The 17197-nt window shown below is 35.9% G+C and overlaps 1 protein-coding gene across 1 annotated transcript in view; it reads right to left on the reverse strand.

Annotated features, from left to right (window-relative positions):
- LOC148947669 (metalloendopeptidase OMA1, mitochondrial-like) overlaps positions 1–17197 on the reverse strand; it is a 68449-nt gene that overhangs the window by 14195 nt on the left and 37057 nt on the right. The window contains exons 4-5 of the mRNA XM_089095976.1: positions 12080–12187; positions 1724–1927 (exon numbers count right to left, since the gene is read on the reverse strand). Of these exons, the coding sequence (XP_088952102.1) occupies positions 1724–1927; positions 12080–12187 (312 nt within the window). The remainder of the gene's footprint in view (positions 1–1723; positions 1928–12079; positions 12188–17197) is intronic.

Raw genomic sequence — 17197 nt, forward strand, 5'->3', positions numbered from 1 at the left:
ATTTGCTTTTAATTTTCAACTTGTTCACATGCTCGGTGTCACAAGTCCTCTAACCGCGCGTCTTTCCATTTTCATTTTTGACATGCCACCGCTTTTTTTCCTAAACGTATGTGTCTTTGCTCTTCATTTTTATTTTTGACTCGCTCACTTGCTTGGTGTCATATGTCTTCTAACCACGTGTGTCTTTGCTCTTCATTTTCATTTTTAACACGCTCTAATTGTCGTTCTCGCATATCTTCTAACCGCCCGTGTCTTTGCTCTTCATTTTCGCTTTTGACACGTTTTTGGATTTTGATTACTTCGGACAATTGAGCAATGGCCCTTGCTAAAGCTGTCCGTATTGGTGTTGTCACAATTGATGGTCCAGGTTGTTGAATTTCACATCTTATCACGTTTGACAGTTCAGGTATTGGTTCCAAAGAATCATCATTTATAGTAACTACAACTACAAATTTTAATTTTTTGGGCCTTCCAACAAGTATTATATTATAAAATACCTGTTGCGTTGGAAACTCAACAATTTTATTTATGCTATGCCTAGCATCATGTAAGCAAATACTTATATTGTGCCATTTATGATGTCATAAGAAATGATTATATGATGTACTAGCACAGTACTTGATGTCATTTGCAAAAAAAAGGTAAGGCTCTTAACGATTTTTCTCAGAGTTCTGACCTATCTAGATCTTTTTTTTATGCGAGAATATCCCAATATACCACTTTTTCCGAAAAAATATGGAGCCGTGTTATAGAACATACATACATACATACATATATACATAAAAAAAAAATTATTGCTCACATATATATATAGAGAGTAAAGAAAGTAAAGCCTCGAAACCCCTTAAGGCAGGTGGTATTTCTTCTGATGAGCCCTAATGAAAGGTACTACATGGAAATATTTCGCTCCGGGTAAAGAAAGTAAAGCCTCGAAACCCGTTAAGGTAGGTGGTATTTCTTCTGATGAGCCCTAATGAAAGGTACTACTTGGAAATATTTCGCTACCGGGTAAAGAAAGTAAATCCTCGAAACCCGTTAAGGCAGGTGGTATTTCTTCTGATGAGCCCTAATGAAAGGTACTACTTGGAAATATTTCGCTAGATTTAAGGTTCTTTTGCTTGTAAATTTACAACGACTTACATTTATTGATGACGACTTTGCATGGATTTGGACATTTCAATTTGGTTGATGGTTCGGTTATAATGTTTGGTCATAGGTAGTTGGATAGATGAGTAAGGTCAAAACCTCGTTCAAGTGCACATTTATCTCAATTATCTCAATCTCTCTATCGCTCATTTTTTTTTTTTTTTTTTCTTGCCAAGTAATTACCTCTAAAACATTATTATATATATATATATATATAGCAATAAGAAAATTTTAAAAACGATAACTCTTGATAACTCTATACTATATTAATTTTTTTAACGGGCCAGCAAACTTTTTTACGCTTAGTTAAGCAGTATAGTACAGAGAAAAATTAAGTCTTGGTACAAAGAAAATATTTGAATATGATATTTAGTTTTAAACATTCTCGATAATCAATAAATATACAAGAAACGGAAGAAATCCAGATGTCTGACACTTTACCTTGGTTGTTATTTCAGTTAAAAATTACTAGCACCGCTCTTCCTACCTGTTCTCAGAAAAAACTGTGACAACCTTAATATATTAAAATTTGGCCGTGTGTACGCAGGAAAACAATAACCAAGACGACATTTATTACCCTTGCTACAAGAGTAAGTCCAACTTCATCAGCTTCTCGTTCCAACTCACGTCCATACGGAAGTTCAAAAGCTGCAGTTAGCGTTCCAGAGCCAAAGAGATACGATAAAATTCCTGTCATATCTGTCGGTAATAGTGCCATACACACCCCCATCAACACAATTTTGATTGCATTCAGGACAGTAGTACGAGAATAAAGCTCGGCCTAAAATGAAAGATCAATTTTATACACAAAGTTGTTTCATATAACACATTTCCCAGCATCAATTACACCCACACTGCCTGGACTTCAATTGTTCATTAGCCCAGCTTAATCATTCGGTGCTATATATCTGTTGAACACTCGCTTGAAGAAATCCAGAGGCCGCTATAAAGAAACAAGCCCACAAGGACGGCGGTTACAGATGGATATGTACTGCTGATCAAAGCTACTTTTCCTGTAATATTTTCTACTTGTATCTTGTTTTAGATGGTTAGAAAGAGCTGTGTGCTTACGTATTTGTCTTGAATGATTGGACAAAGTGAGAAAACTACCCAGGATGAGGTGAGTTAATTTATTGTCTTGAGAGGTAGTCGTTGGTCTTTGGTGTGTAGCAGTTGGTAGCTGAAATACGAATGGCCCCTGCAATATACCAAATAAGCTTACTTAATAAAAGTTTTTAATATCGTTGAGGTCAGTGTTCTAGGCTGGTAGAAAAGAGAGAAGAAAAGAGATCCGTGCGTTTTCCGTAATGATCTTAAAACAGTTTGACTCCAGTTGTATGATTTTTGAAGAATAGTCAAACTGAATTCCATTTGCTCTCAAGTTCCCATAAAAAAAAACATTTAATGTAAATAAATTGTTTGATTTTATTAGTTGGATGGAAACATGTTTTTTTTTAATTGTTGTTTAGAAGGGTTGTTGCGACCAGGAGTAGGGAAAATGCAGTTTTTTTCTTTCTTTCTTTTCTACATTTTATTCCTATGTTTAAGGGGTTACTCCAAGCGAGTGAAACCCTACGGAGGGTTAATTGTTTTGTTGTATTGCTTTTTTTTACGAGTTTACATTGTGTGTTTGTTGTTGTTGGTTTGCTTGAATAAACCCCGTTATCAAATTGAAATTGAAATGAATGAGCAAAAAATTGCTTATGTAAATAAGGCATCGATATTCTAATGCAATGTTAAAAATATTCATGTCCCATTGCATTATAAAATATAATGCAATGTTAACTTTTGTTCATGTCTCTCTGGATGTACAAGGGCTCTGATGAAGCCAATATACAAGAAAGGATCTATATCAGATTTTAATTATGGGCCAATTTGATTCGATCAACATTTTGTCATTTTACGGGAAAGATGATCGCAGCTCGAAATTAAAGGCATTTGATGATGAGCCCTGCTATGGGGCCATGGAGCCCTGCTCCACATGTTTTTCTAAGATACTATAATTTTGTTTTTCTAACATTAATTATAAGCTATAGAGCCCTGCTCCACATGTTTTTCTTTAAGCGCAGATAACGTAGAGCTCAGCTTCTCAAGATTTTCTGAGTGTTCCTTTAGATAGCTGGAATAAGAGGGGCATATTCAGCTCAGTGTTCACTCAAGGACAAGAAAAAAAAATAGTGTCCCAACAAGAATTGTAAGTAGCTTCCCCAAATTTAATGTCACCTTTATCCATAGTACCTGAAGTTTACACTTTCTACAAAAACTGCAGTAGTTAAACCTTTCACATTTTCTCAAAATAAGCTAAAACTAGCGACACAGAAAAACAAAGAAAGGAAAAAACCAAATTGTTGATATCGCACCGCAATTAAAGCATTCTTCCTAATAACCAAGTCATATATACAATATACCACCAAAGTTACAACTAAGGATTTAAAAAAACAATTGAGAAATAAAAAAAAAATGAGAAAGTTAGCCAAATTCTTACGAAAAAATTAGCGCTGGTATGGGGAGAGCAATATACCAAGGATTATTTTGTTCTCAAAAACAAAAGCCTATGACAAGATCCTTATAGGTGGCTTTTAAAAATCCTTACAGTAAAAATACGCTTTGTCTGCTTAACACATACCTTATTCTCTATTTCGAGACACCCAATTTTATTTAGACACCTAATTAGTTATTTTGTTCAAACTAGTTAAAAGATCTAATAGCTATACTTCCAGGGATACAACCCCCCCCCCTATAGCTCTGGGGGCAAGGATTGTAAATTATGCAATTTGCCAATTCGCAGGATTCATCATTAGGAATAGAGGAAATATTTGATTCTGGGTGTATCCAAAAAGACTAAGGGCGTTAAGGTAAAATTTTGAAGAATATTGAGGGGCATGTTGTACTAAATCAAAAGACACTATATGTACCCGGTTTATCGAAAAAGAGGACCTGCAGTATTCTAAGAACGGCTGAAAATATTAAGTTGAAACTTTCAGGACATGTTAAGAGGGATTTTGAAACTTGATTGGAGGGCCGCCAGCTCTTCCATGCCCTTTTTAGTCACCCTCCCTCAAATTATATTCGATAAAAACTTTGGAATAGACATCTTGTTTAAAATAATCAATAGCTCAAACGACTTTACCAATGGGGATGACATAACCCCCTACAGCCGTGGAAAGAGATGCCAAACATACTGTTTGCGAGCTCATTGTCATAAGAACATGTAATCAATATCTAATTAATGGCTGAGGGTATAAATTTGAAAACCTCGGGGTGAAAATCGGAGGGCAACCAGCCCCTTTTACCCTTTTAAGATGCTCTCTTCCCTTATCACTGACCAAAATTTTGAAAAAGCGATTTTGTCCAAAACAGTCAAAAAGTCTAGTAACCATGCCTCAAGGGATGCAATGTCCCCCATAGCCACCAGGGCAAGTATTGTAAATTATACGATTTTCCCTTTATTTCATGCAGGATTTCTCATTAGAAAAAGGGGGATGTTTGATTCCAGGTGTGGCCGAAAAGGCTAAGGATATTAGACTGAAGCTTCAGGGAATGTTGAAATAAATCTAGAGATACTATGTGCACCCTGTTTATCAAAAAGGGGTTTCTGCACCATCAAAAGAACAGCTGAGGGTATTAAGTTGAAACTTTCAGGGCATGTTGAGAAGGATGTTAAAAAGTGGTCGGAAAGCGACCAGTCCACCCCCTTCCTTTTTTAGCTGCCCTTCTTGTTCAAAATAGTCGAAAAATCATACATCTATACATCTAGTGATGACATAACCCCCACGGCCCCTGGGGAAAGTGTTCCCGAGTCTCCAAAAAGGCTAAGAATATTAAGGTAGAACTTTTAGAAGATGTTGAGGGGGATTTCAAACAAAATTAAAGCACAATATATGCGGGAGCGTTGTCAAAAAGACACAACATTGATATCTACGGACGGCTAAGGGTATTAAGTTGAAACTTTAAAGGCATGTTGAGAGGAATGTTGAAAAAGGAACGAAGAGCAACTACCCCCCTATTGCCCTTTTTAAATGCCCCCTTAACGCTGATGAAGACCTTAAAAAGCCATTTTATTCGAAATAGTCACAAAGTCTATTAGCTATCACTCTGGGATGACATGCCCTCACAGCTCCCGGGGCAAGGAATGTAAATTATGCAATTTGTCCGTTAGGTTTCATTTTATTCACATTCAGTTCCATTTTATTAGTTTTTTTTCCGAGGACTGTTCAAGATACATAGGCTTATAGTTTTCAATAAAACGCAAAGGATATAGTAGGCTCCCATGCAACTTTGTATGGAAAGAGTGGTTGTAGAAACTTTGGAGGGGGCTCATTCGATTGTAAATTGATACTTCCAGGTCCTTTTTTAAGATTTAAAAGTGATTCTTTTCACTCTTATAGTATCTCTGTAAAGGATAAACAGGAAGGAGGAATTGAATTCGCACCAGAATTTCCTGATTCAACTGAAATTGCTGATTTGTAACCATATGACTTGAAGCTAATGAATAAAAGGACGATTATGCAAATACGTTAAGAATAAAAGAAAATAAGTAATGTCATTAATTGAAACTGCCTGTTTTTCGGATTTCCAATTTTCTATTTATTAGTCTAAGAAAACACTTTAACAATGGGGCCAGGAAACCGATACTAAAACAGTTTTATAGAATTTTGTCTCAGTTCAATACATAACATGAGCCTACTTGCTTACTAGCTTTCACAGAGCTTTTCTATGATATTCTCGAAGAAAAGAAAGCTTGGGAAAACCGCTGGAGCATGTCATCTCTGATTGATTTATATCCTCTCAAGCATGCATGTCACTCCAGTTCCCTGTGAATACAGGCTCTGGCTCAAGGACAGGAGGTATCCACCCCTTTTGACCCTAGACAGTAAGTATAAGCAGTTTTCAAAAATTCAATGTGATACTCATCAATCCAGGCTGGGGTTCATATTTTGCGTAAAACCACGTATATTAGACCTTGTCACATTCTTGAAACAAAAAAAGATTAGGAGCCAAAAAAGGAAAAAACTAAAGTGGTACTTCCGTAGTAAAACTACGGTTTGGTGAATTGGTACATATCAACCACTTTTAACATTTAACATTTTTTAACGGTAAAATTTTTTGGGAACAGTAACATTTAACGGTAACATTTATTGGGAAAATGTTTTGTTTAATATGTGGAGGACATCCACCTCCTATTTATGTAATTCCAAAAGGAAAATGCATTTGCCCCTTCTTCTTATCATTATTATTTGTTTTATAGAAAAGCGAAGACAATTTCTTAAACCACATTGGCCTGACATCACATAAAGAAAGAAAAACGAGCAAAATGGGATTTTTAAAGGTCAGATGAAAATACTGACAAAAAACAACAAAGCGAATATTTCGAGGGGGAAAACGCCTCTCTTCTTCCGCGCGAAACGAAAAAATATAATCAATGAGAGTGCCGAAGAAAAAACTAACAAATAAAACGTGGAAAGTCGATGTGAATGTGAAAAAAAAAATGAAAAAAAAAATTAAAAGATGAATAAAACTCATTAAAAGCCAAAAATTTTAAGAATTAAAACCAAATACCTAACAACAATAAAAGTAAGCCATTCACCAATATCCGTGATTTGCAAAGAAATTCAAAAGTGGACCGCCATCGACGGATACTATCGAATAACTGAGAAATAATAGAAAAAAATTCATTCACTCAAACCAAAACGAAACAGCATTAAATAAGTTAGAGCTATGTCAACTGATTCCTGATTTTAATAATTGCATTCTTCGCAGACACTCTTTGAGACTTAAGGGGTTGTTGACGTGTCTGATTAAGTAATTGGGAAATTGTAACAAGGTTTATATCTGGGACTACTAAAAGTATCGGATTCTCTTTTGAGAAAATCGAAATACGACTCATTTATTCTTAAATCACCCGAATCCCTGTTCATAGCTAGAACTAAATGTTGGTATTTATAAATTTCAAAAGCATCTCTATAGTGCTGGACAATACCTCTGTCATGCAAAATTAGGCTAGCTTGATTAAACAAAATAGTATGGTCAGGGTTTTCAAAAACATGCTCTGCAACGGCAGAGTCAAAATTTTCTGTTTTTTCCGCTTTTTAAGTGTGTTATTAATTAAGGTACAGTGCTGAGTTAATCTATCCGTAAGTCGCTGATCAGTGTTCTTCCGATCAGGGGCAGATCCAAGATTTTTTAGCGGGAGGCGCAAAATAGGTTGATCCGATAAAAAAAAAAAGGGGGGGGGCGCAAATAGGTTGATCCAATAAAATTGCGGTAGGAGTAAGTTTAATTAACGCAAACTTGAGCTAATTAAGTAAATTACACTACTTTAGGCTACGCCAGGGGGGAGCCCCCCTGCCCCCTGGATCTGCCACTGCTTCCGATATACCAAAGACCACACGAACAAGAAATTCTGTAGACACCGGAGTTTTCACCAATCGGAAAAAGGTCTTTAGCTTGATAAATTTGGGAACTGATAAGTTTTTCTGGGTCTATAGTAAGTGTAAATGTTATTTTTTCTTAGATTTTTTGAAATGTGGTCTGAAACCCCTTTAACGTACGGGAGACCAAGATAAACTAAATTTTCCATTTGATTTGCGTTTTCTGTGTAACTATCTGATAATCTTTTAATGCGTTTTGCAATTACAGAATTTAGTAAACTAATTGGATAACCATTCCCAAATAAAGTACCTCTAAGGTGGTCCAGCTCTGAATCCAAGAAGCGTATTGAACAAACTTACAATGCTCTGTCAACTAGAGAAGTGACAACTCCTCTTTTCGAAACAGGAGAATGATTATGGGAATAATTTAAGTAACGGTTACTATGTGTGGGTTTTCTATAGAAACCAAAATCGAAACATGTATAATTTCAGTGCACCAGAACATCTAAGAAAGGAAGACGCCTCTCTACCTCTGATTCCTGAGTAAATTTAAGTTTTGGATCCAAGGAGTTGATCAAGTGAAGAAAAGACCCCAGAGACTCGTCACCATGCTCCCACGAATAAGAAATATCATCTTTAAAATGAAGCCAAAATTCAGGTTTAGAAAAACTTTACGAAATAGCTCTTTCTTCAAGGTATTTCATGAAGATATCAGCCTCTGTTGGTGAAAGGTGGACGCTTTTGGAAAACCCTTATGTCTGTCTATACGAAATGCCTCTATAATGGAAATAAAAAGAAGTTCTGTTACAAAGCGCTGTAAGTGAAAGAAGTGTCTGATTCGAAAGAGTAGATTTTTCTGATATAGATGGGTTAGAACCAACTTTATGCTCCAAAATCAGTTCGGCCTTTTGAGGATCACAATTGGTATACATTGAATCTGCATCAAAACTGCCAATTCTTGTATTTGGTTAACCGAAACTTGCTTTACCTTGGAAACGAAATCAGCGGAATTTTTAATATAGCATTTTGAGCCTGAATTAGTGGGAGAAATACAACAGATAAGAATTTCCCTATTTTTGCTGTAGGAGAATTAAAAGAAGAAACAATGGGTCGAAGTGGATTACTGGGCTTATGAATTTTAGGAAGACCATAAAAACGAGGGGGCGTGCACCCGCGTGGATAAAACATTTGAACAATTGATCTGTGGTTTCACCTTTTCCTTTTAGATAACAAAGCTCTTTTCGGACTTCCTGGACAATTTTTCTGTGGGATCGGTAGGTAATTGTTCATATGTGTTAGAATCATTTAAAATTTCCCTGACTTTTTTGTCGTAATCATCTGAATCTAATACAACAACAGTATTGCCTTTATCGGCTTTCGTAATTATTCTGGAATGATCTTTATGTAGTGCGTGTAAGACTAAGTGTTCATTTTTACTAAAAAAATTTTAATTTGGATTATTAACAGAAGGCGAATCCAGAAAGGTTTCAACAAAATACGCGCTAACCTCAGCAATATCTCCAATCTCCTCACGAGAGTCGTGAAATGCCCCCTCTGTGTTCGCGATAATTTCACTATAAGGTATTTTCGAAGGGGGCTATTGAAAATTTCAATCCTTTCGACAGAACTTGATGTTGCTCTGCTGTAAGGGGCGTGAGCTGAAATTTATCGCAGCAGGACCAGGATACACTTTTGGGACAAAAGGTCCAAAAAGCATTATTGGAGAGTTTTCCAATTTTAAACGGTGTAATTTCTCAGAAAGTCTTTGTCTAGAAATCCTAAAATCATGCTGAAAAGAATTTTCAGCAATAGCCTTAATTTGATGAAAATCAGCATAAGAAAGTGTACATAACATTTCTTGCTCTAGCCTGAAAATATCCTGATTTAACCGGTAGCGCTTGCTTTTGCCATCGCTAATAACATGATTTAAAATACCAAACCCTATACGTTATGTAAATTGCCATTCGTTACGTGTATTTAAGTGAAATGAAGGTCGCATTGACTTGGGTAAAATATGGTTCATTTTACAATTATGAAGAAAATACTGTTCATTAATCAAATTAGCTTTTTTTCTCACAAGAGATATGAATGTAGTAACAACATTGGTAGAATGCTCCCCATAAGCATGACGAAGATAATTTCTTAAACCACATTAGCTTGACATAACAAAAAGAAAGAAAAACGAGCAAAAATGGGGTTTTTAAAGGCCAGATGAAAATACTGACAAAACACAACAAAGCGAATATTTCGAGGGGACAAACGCCTCACTTCTTCAGCGCGAAACGAAAAAATATTATCAATGAGAGTGCCGAAGAAAAAAAAACAAAACATAAAACGCGGAAAGTCAATGTGAATGTGAAAAAACCAATGAAAGAAAAAAAACTAAAAAGATGAATAAAATTCAATAAAAGCCAAAAACTATAAGAATTAAAACCAAATACCTAACAAGAATAAAAGTGAGTAATTCACCAATATCCGTGATCTGCAAATAAATTCAAAATTCAAATTTGCTCGTTTTTCTTTCTTTATGATAGAAAAGCGAGTGCATAATCTCCAAGCAATTCCTCGGGCTGCGGCTGCCAGGACTCATAATGCAAGCAGAATAGATCAACTGTGTCAGAGTTTGCTGAAGTTCCTATCAAACACTTCGTGGTAACGAACTGTAAGTAAGGAGCGACCCGGCTCAATAAAAACCGAAACTCTTAAAAACAGAATTTTGATATCAATAGATACATCAAGAGAATCAGATTTTTTGCTGATTTCAAATATACAAGTTTCATAAGTTTAGTCTTACCCATCAAAAGTTAAGCGCCTTAGAAAATGTGCCTTATTTTCAAAAAAAGGAGGAAACACCCCCTAAAAGTCATAGAACTTTAATGAAAATCACACCATCCAATACAGCGAATCAGAGAACCCCACTATAGAAGTTTCAAGTTCCCATCTGCAAAAATATGAAATTTTGTATTTTTTGCCAGAAGAAAGATCACGGATGCGTGTTTATTTGTTTTGTTTCCCCAGGGATGATCGTATCGATCCAGTGGTCATAGAATATCATAAGAGGGCTGATTCGAACGGAAATTAAAAGTTTTAGTGCCCTTTTTTAAGTGACCAAAAAAGTTGGAGGGCAGCTAGGCCCCCTCCCAAGCTCATTTTTTCCCCAAAGTCACCCGATCAAAATTTTGAGATAGCCATTTTGTTCAGCATAGTCGAAAAATCTAATAACTATGTCTTTGATGATTACTTAGCCCCCCCCAGTTCCCGGGGGAAGGGCTGCAAGTTATGAACTTTGCCCATTGTTTACATGTAGTATTGGTTATTGGGAAGTATACAGACATTTCAGGAGGGATTTTTTTTGGTGGTGGGGGGGGGGTCAGAGAAGGGGGTTGCGTGGGAGGATCTTTCCATGGATAATGTTTTCTTGGGGAAGGGAAATTTCTAAGAAGCCAGAATTTTTCAGCATTATTTAAAAAACGATCAGAAATTAAATAAAAGAAACACGTTTGTTCAACTGAAAGTAAGAAGCAACATTAAAACTTGAAATGACAAAAATTATTACGTATATGAGGGGGGTTCGCCCCCTAGTCAATACCTCACTCTTTACGCTAAAGTTTTCTTAGTACTTTCAAATTCGAACTTTAGCGTAAAGAACGAGGTATTGACTAGGGGGCGAATCCCCTCATGTACGTAATAGCATATGCGTGATAAAAAAAGAACAATACAAAAAACAATAGTAATCGAAACTTTTAAAACCGGAATTTTGATGTCAATAAACATATATCAAAAGAATGGGCTTATAATGCTGATTCCGCATTATAATGAAAAAAGCTTCTCATTGTTCCAATTAAACGAACATAGTGTTTCAGAAGTCGTTCTTAAAGAATTGGGAGAAAATTCGTAAATAACGTATATTTCTCACTAATAAAAACGTTTGTAAATAAAATTAAAAGTTCTAATGCCCTTAACCCAAAAAATTGGAGGGCAACTAGGCACCCTCCCCCGCCCTTTTTTTCTCAAATTAGTACGATCAAAATTTTGAGAGAGCCATTGAGTTCAAAAAAAGTAAAATTAACCAGCAAATTTCGTTTTAATTATTCATATACGGTTAGCTAATTTCGAAACCTGCACGAATTAAAAAACGTTCAGAAATTAAATAAAAAAACATGTTTTTTTTAATAGAAAGTAAGGAGCGACATTAAAACTTAAAACGAAAAGAAATTATTTCAAATATGAAGGGGGTTGCCTCCTCCTCAACACCTCGCTCTTTACGCTGAGTTGAAATTTTCTTCCAATTCTTTAAGAACGACTTCTGAAACACTATGTTTGTTTAATGGGAATAATGAGAAGCTTTTTTCAAAAGTACTAAAAAACTTTAGCGTAAAGAGCGAGGTTTTGCGGAGGAGGCAACCCCCTTCATATACGGAATAATTTCTGTTCGTTTTAAGTTTTAATGTCGCTCCTTACTTTCTGTTAAAAAAACTTGTTTTTTTTTATTAAATCAGTTCAAGATTAATAGTATATGCATATACAATAATGACGTACAAACAAGCCATTAAGATACTTACATTATGGCCAACAATGCAGTGGGACAATTCATGAGCTAATACAAATGCAAATTCATCTTCATTTGCACATCTGTCCAAAAGACCAGAAAATACTAGAATTGCACCAGACTAAAAAAAAATTAACTTAAAACGGTACTAAATATTGAATAACCTTTAAATAAAAAAAATTGTCGTCAGCTAGCTTTGAAACCTTTCCCTTCAAACTTTTTCTATTAAGATAAACATATGCAACAGCTATAATTCCTGAGCCACCCTTAAATGATAATTTCCTCCCTCGACGGTTTTTCTTTACAAATTACGTTCTCAAGATTGCAGTTACTAAGGACTACAGTTCACTTATTACTGGATTAAATAAGAAAAACGAGTTTTTTTCAACTGAAAGTATTTAAAACAAAATTATTCCTTACGAAAAGAAGTTATTCCTCATCTGAAGGGGGGCCACCCTTTCCTCAACCCTCGCTCTTTACAGAGTCTTAAAAAATTTTAAGAAATACTTCCTATTCAAATTCAACTTCTACTACTACTAACAACTCACCGCAGCACCAAGCCTCCTGAGGCCAACACAGCTACGCACCTCCGTCCAAAACTATTCAAAGTCCACCTCTTTATACCCTCCCAGGAAGTTCCTATTTCCCTTAAATATTTCTTCACGAAATCCTCCCACCCCAACCGCGGAAGACCTGCTTTCCATTCAGCCCTAGACGGTTGGAGGCAATTTCTCTGAAAAACATCTAGCAAATCTTCTAATATTTTTTCAGTGCGAATTCAAATTCAACCTTTGAGTTAGAGCAGTTTTTCTTAGAGAACTTTCAGTTAAAAAAACCTGTTTTGCTTTATTACAATTTCTGACCGTTATTCCAATCTTGTGAGGAAATCCCCTTCCCCCCATTAAAATTTCTCCTTGAAAAATCCTCCAGAAAATTTCGTCCCCATGGAAAAATCTCCCCCCCTGCGGAACATTCTCTCCCAAAAATTTCCAAATATTTCCAGATAGCCAATGCTACACAAGGAGCAAACTGCATAGCTTATAGCCCTTTCCCCAGGGGCTCTGGGGGATCATATCATCACCAGAGGCATAGTAATTGGTCCATTCAACTACGCTGAATCAAATAGCTATCTCGAAATTTTGATTAGAGGTCTTTGGGGAAAAAAGAGGCGTGAGAGGGGGGTTATTTGCCTCCAATCTTTTTGGTTGCTAAAAAAAAGCACTAGAACTATTGACTTCCGCTCGAATGAGCGCTCTCTCGATCTTCTAGGACCGTTCGTTTAATACAACCTCCCCTGAAAAAAAAACAAAAAAACATACATCCGTGACCATTGCTTCATCTTTCAGTTTTAAGAGTAAGGATATGCGAACTTCCATATTTTACGAAAACTCCTAAAAAGGTCATAATCAATTTCTCATAATCTAGTTCTTGTGATAAGCGGTCAGCTTTCTTCTAGCAAAAAGAATTTTCAAAATCGTACATTTTTGTAAACAGGAGATTGAAACCTATACAGCAGAGCTATCTGATAAGCTGGACTGATAGTGGGATATTCATTAGAATCACTTGATTTTTTATGGGTGCTTCCCTCTTTCCCAAAAATAAGACAAATTTTCTTAGGCTAGTAGCTTTTGTTGGGTAACATTAAACTTAATGAATAGTATATATTTGCAGTCAGCATAAAAAACCAATTCTTTTGATGTTCAATTGCTACCAAAATTCCGTTTCTTCTAGTTTCTGCAACAAAAAAAAGAAAGAAAAAATGCTACTGCGGGAACCAAGAATATGAACAAAAACAGAAAGGAAAAAATCTTCAGCCTTTGCTCGTTTTTCTTTCTTTATGTCTTCAGCTTTTTCTTATATGGAAGCTAAAAAAGAAAGAACGAGAGTCATAATGATTTTTAAGCTATCATCCTAACAATTCTAGGCTATCCTCCCCTAGAAAGTTTACCCCACAGACAATTCTCTCCCCTCAGGAAATGGGCAATTGCCTCCAGAAAATTCCTCCGCAGACAATTATCTCCCCTTCGGAAAATTCCTTCGTAGATAATTACCCCCCTCCTTCTCAGAAAATTCCCCTTACATGTAAAATGAAGCAGCAAAAGGAAAAAATGACAAAAAAAATAATAATGAAAACAGAAGGAATTTTGGTATATTCTACCTATCAAAATTGTCAAAATTGATAATAATAAAGGCCATACGGCTCAGTGTTATATTATTATTCAATTAGTATTTTTTTCCCCCAGAGGCACTTCATATGGAAGGGATCGTCGTATAAACTTCAAAGGTGTATAACCCCCCCCCCCTCTGCACACCCTATTTTCGTCAAATCCATCCGATAAGAACTTTGAGATAGCCATTTTTTTTAATAGTTCAAAGACCATATAACGAAAACTCCGGGGTCGACACAGCCCCGCAGGGCCCGAGGGCAGGCGTACCCTGGGGGAATATATAGTTCTTATGGAGGAGATGCTCTTAAAAACTTCAGAGAGGGCTCATTTGATTGGAAATTGAAATTTCTAGTTCAGTTTTTGAGAGTCAAAACAGATTGGAGAGCAAATAGCCCCCCAAGCCCCTTTTTCCCCAAATATATCCGATAAAAGTTTTGAGATAGCAATTTTGTTAAAAATTGTTCAAAATTCAGATTACAAAAATTCAGGTGTCGACACAACCCCCCAGGGCCCGGGGGCAGGCGTTGTAAGTTATGCCCTGGGGTATATATGGTTTTTATGAAAGGCATGCTCGTAAAAAACTTCAGAGAGCTCATTTGATTGGAAATTGAAATTTTGAGTTCAATTTTTAAGAGTCAAAAGATATCCAAGGGCAACTAGCCCCCCCCCCCCCACACACCTTCTTTTTCCGAACCCATGTGATGAAAATTTTGAGATAGAAATTTTTTAAAAATAGTTCAAAGGTCTGATAAGAAAAACTCCTGTGTCAATCCAACCCCCCCCCAGGGCCCGGGGGAAGGCGTTCTAAGTTACGCCCTGAGGGCATATACGGTTCTTATGAAAGGGATGGTCGTACTTACAAACTTCATAGAGGGCTCATTTGATTGGAAATTAAAAGTTCTAGTTCACTTTTAAAGAGTCAAGAGATTGAAGGGCAACTAGCCCCCCCACGCTCTTTTTTCCCCAAACCCATCCGCTACAAATTTTTAGATAGCCATTTTTTAAAAATTGTTCAAAAATTAGATAACAAAAACTCCGGTGTCGGCACAACCCCTCAGGGCCCGGAGGGTAGGCGTTGTAAGTGTTTTCCTGGGGACGTACATGGTTCTTATGAAAAGGATGCTCGTATAAACTTTAAAGAAGGCTCATAGCTCACTTGAATGGAAATTGAAAGTTCTAGTTCACTTTTTAGGAGTCAAAAGGTATCAGAGGGCAACTAGCCCTACCCCCACACCCTTTTCTCCTTGGACCCATCCGAAACGAATTTGGAGACAACAATTATTTCAAAATAGGTCAAAGGTAAGATAACAAAAACTCCGGTTTCGACACAACCCCCCCGGGCCCGGGGGGCAGGCGTTATAAGTTATGTCCTGGGGCCGTATATGGATCTTATGAAAGGCATACTCTTATAAACTTCAGACAGGGTTCATTTGATTTGAAATTAAAAGTTCTAGTTCACTTTCTCAGAGTCAAAAGAGATCGGAGGGCAAATAGCCCCCCCCCCTCCACGCCTTTGTCTTCCCCAAACACTTCCTATAAAAATTTTGAGGCGGCCATTTTATTAAAAATAGTTTCAAACATCAGATATTAAAATTCTGGGGTTGACACAACCTCCCAGGGTCCGGGGACAGGCGTTGTAAGTTATGCCCTGGGTGCATATATGGTTCTTATAGAAGGGGTGCTCGTATAAATTTCAGAGAGGGCTCATTTGACTGAAAATATAAGTTCTAGTTCACTTTTAAAGAGTCAAAAGATACCAAAGGTCAATTAGCCCCCCCCCCCCCAAATTTTTTTCCCCAAACCCATCCGATAAAAATTTTGAGATAGCCATTTTGTTAAAAATATTTCAAACATCAGACAATAAAAACTCTGAGATGAACACAAACCCATTATTTACTTTGATATTGTTACTTTGATACTAGTTTTGATACTTTAATGAACATTTGATTTTGAAAAAAAAATTGATTTTAAAATAAGGTATTTTTAAAAACTTAAAACTTTTCAAAAACGAACAAAAATTAATTTAAAAAAAAATTCCCGAATAAGAAGCTTTTCAAAGAAAAGTAAAGGCCATTTTAAACTTAAAATCAGCAGATGCAAATACCTGCTAAAATTAAAAATCAAAACAACCAGAAATTACTATTAAAGAATAAATGAAACCCAAAACGAACAGAAATTAAATAAACAATCATAGCAAAAAAACATACAGAAAGTAATAATATAAATGAATAAACATATCTTAAAGCGAGTAATGCTTAAATTGAACCTGCAAATCAAGCTTAAAGCGAAAACAAAATATTTTGCTATTCAAGTATAAATGAAACCCAAAACGAACAGAAATTAAATAAAGAATATATGCAAACAAACATACAATAGATACTAATGTAAATGAATAACCAAATCTTAAAACGAGTTAAACTTAAATTGAATAAGCAAATAAAGCTTGAAACGAACAAAAATCACTACAAACAAGAGTTGCGGTATAGCCTCCTTCTCTCACTGTAAAAGTCTAAAACCTACTGCGTTATGGCGCTTTACTGAAAACTATATATATCTTGAACAGTCTTGGAAAGTATAAACAAAATCAAATTGAATATTTGATATATAATGATATTAATTATTTAAAGATTCATCAGTTCAAGATTTTATTTCACTGTAATTTTATTTTCATTTTCAATGCTGTAAGAACTGGAAAAGAAAATATTTGTAATATAATTCGTTTTCAGTGAAGCGCCAATGACGCAGTAGGCTTTAGGTTCTTCCAGTTAAGGAACGGGACAATTTTAGGGGTCTTGAACAATTTTAGAAAGAACTAATAAATTAAACTGAATATTTGATGTGTAACGTTATTAATTGCAGAAAGCTCATCAGTTCAAAATTTTCGAACTGATGAGCTTTGGTTGGCCTAGACGCCCAACCATCTAGGGCTAAGCGGAAAGTAGGTCGTCCTCGTCTGGGGTTGG

This window comes from Artemia sp. Qi Xiang Cuo, chromosome 10, assembly GCF_049724085.1.
Source record: "Artemia sp. Qi Xiang Cuo chromosome 10, ASM4972408v1, whole genome shotgun sequence".
Lineage (NCBI taxonomy): Eukaryota > Metazoa > Arthropoda > Branchiopoda > Anostraca > Artemiidae > Artemia > Artemia sp. Qi Xiang Cuo.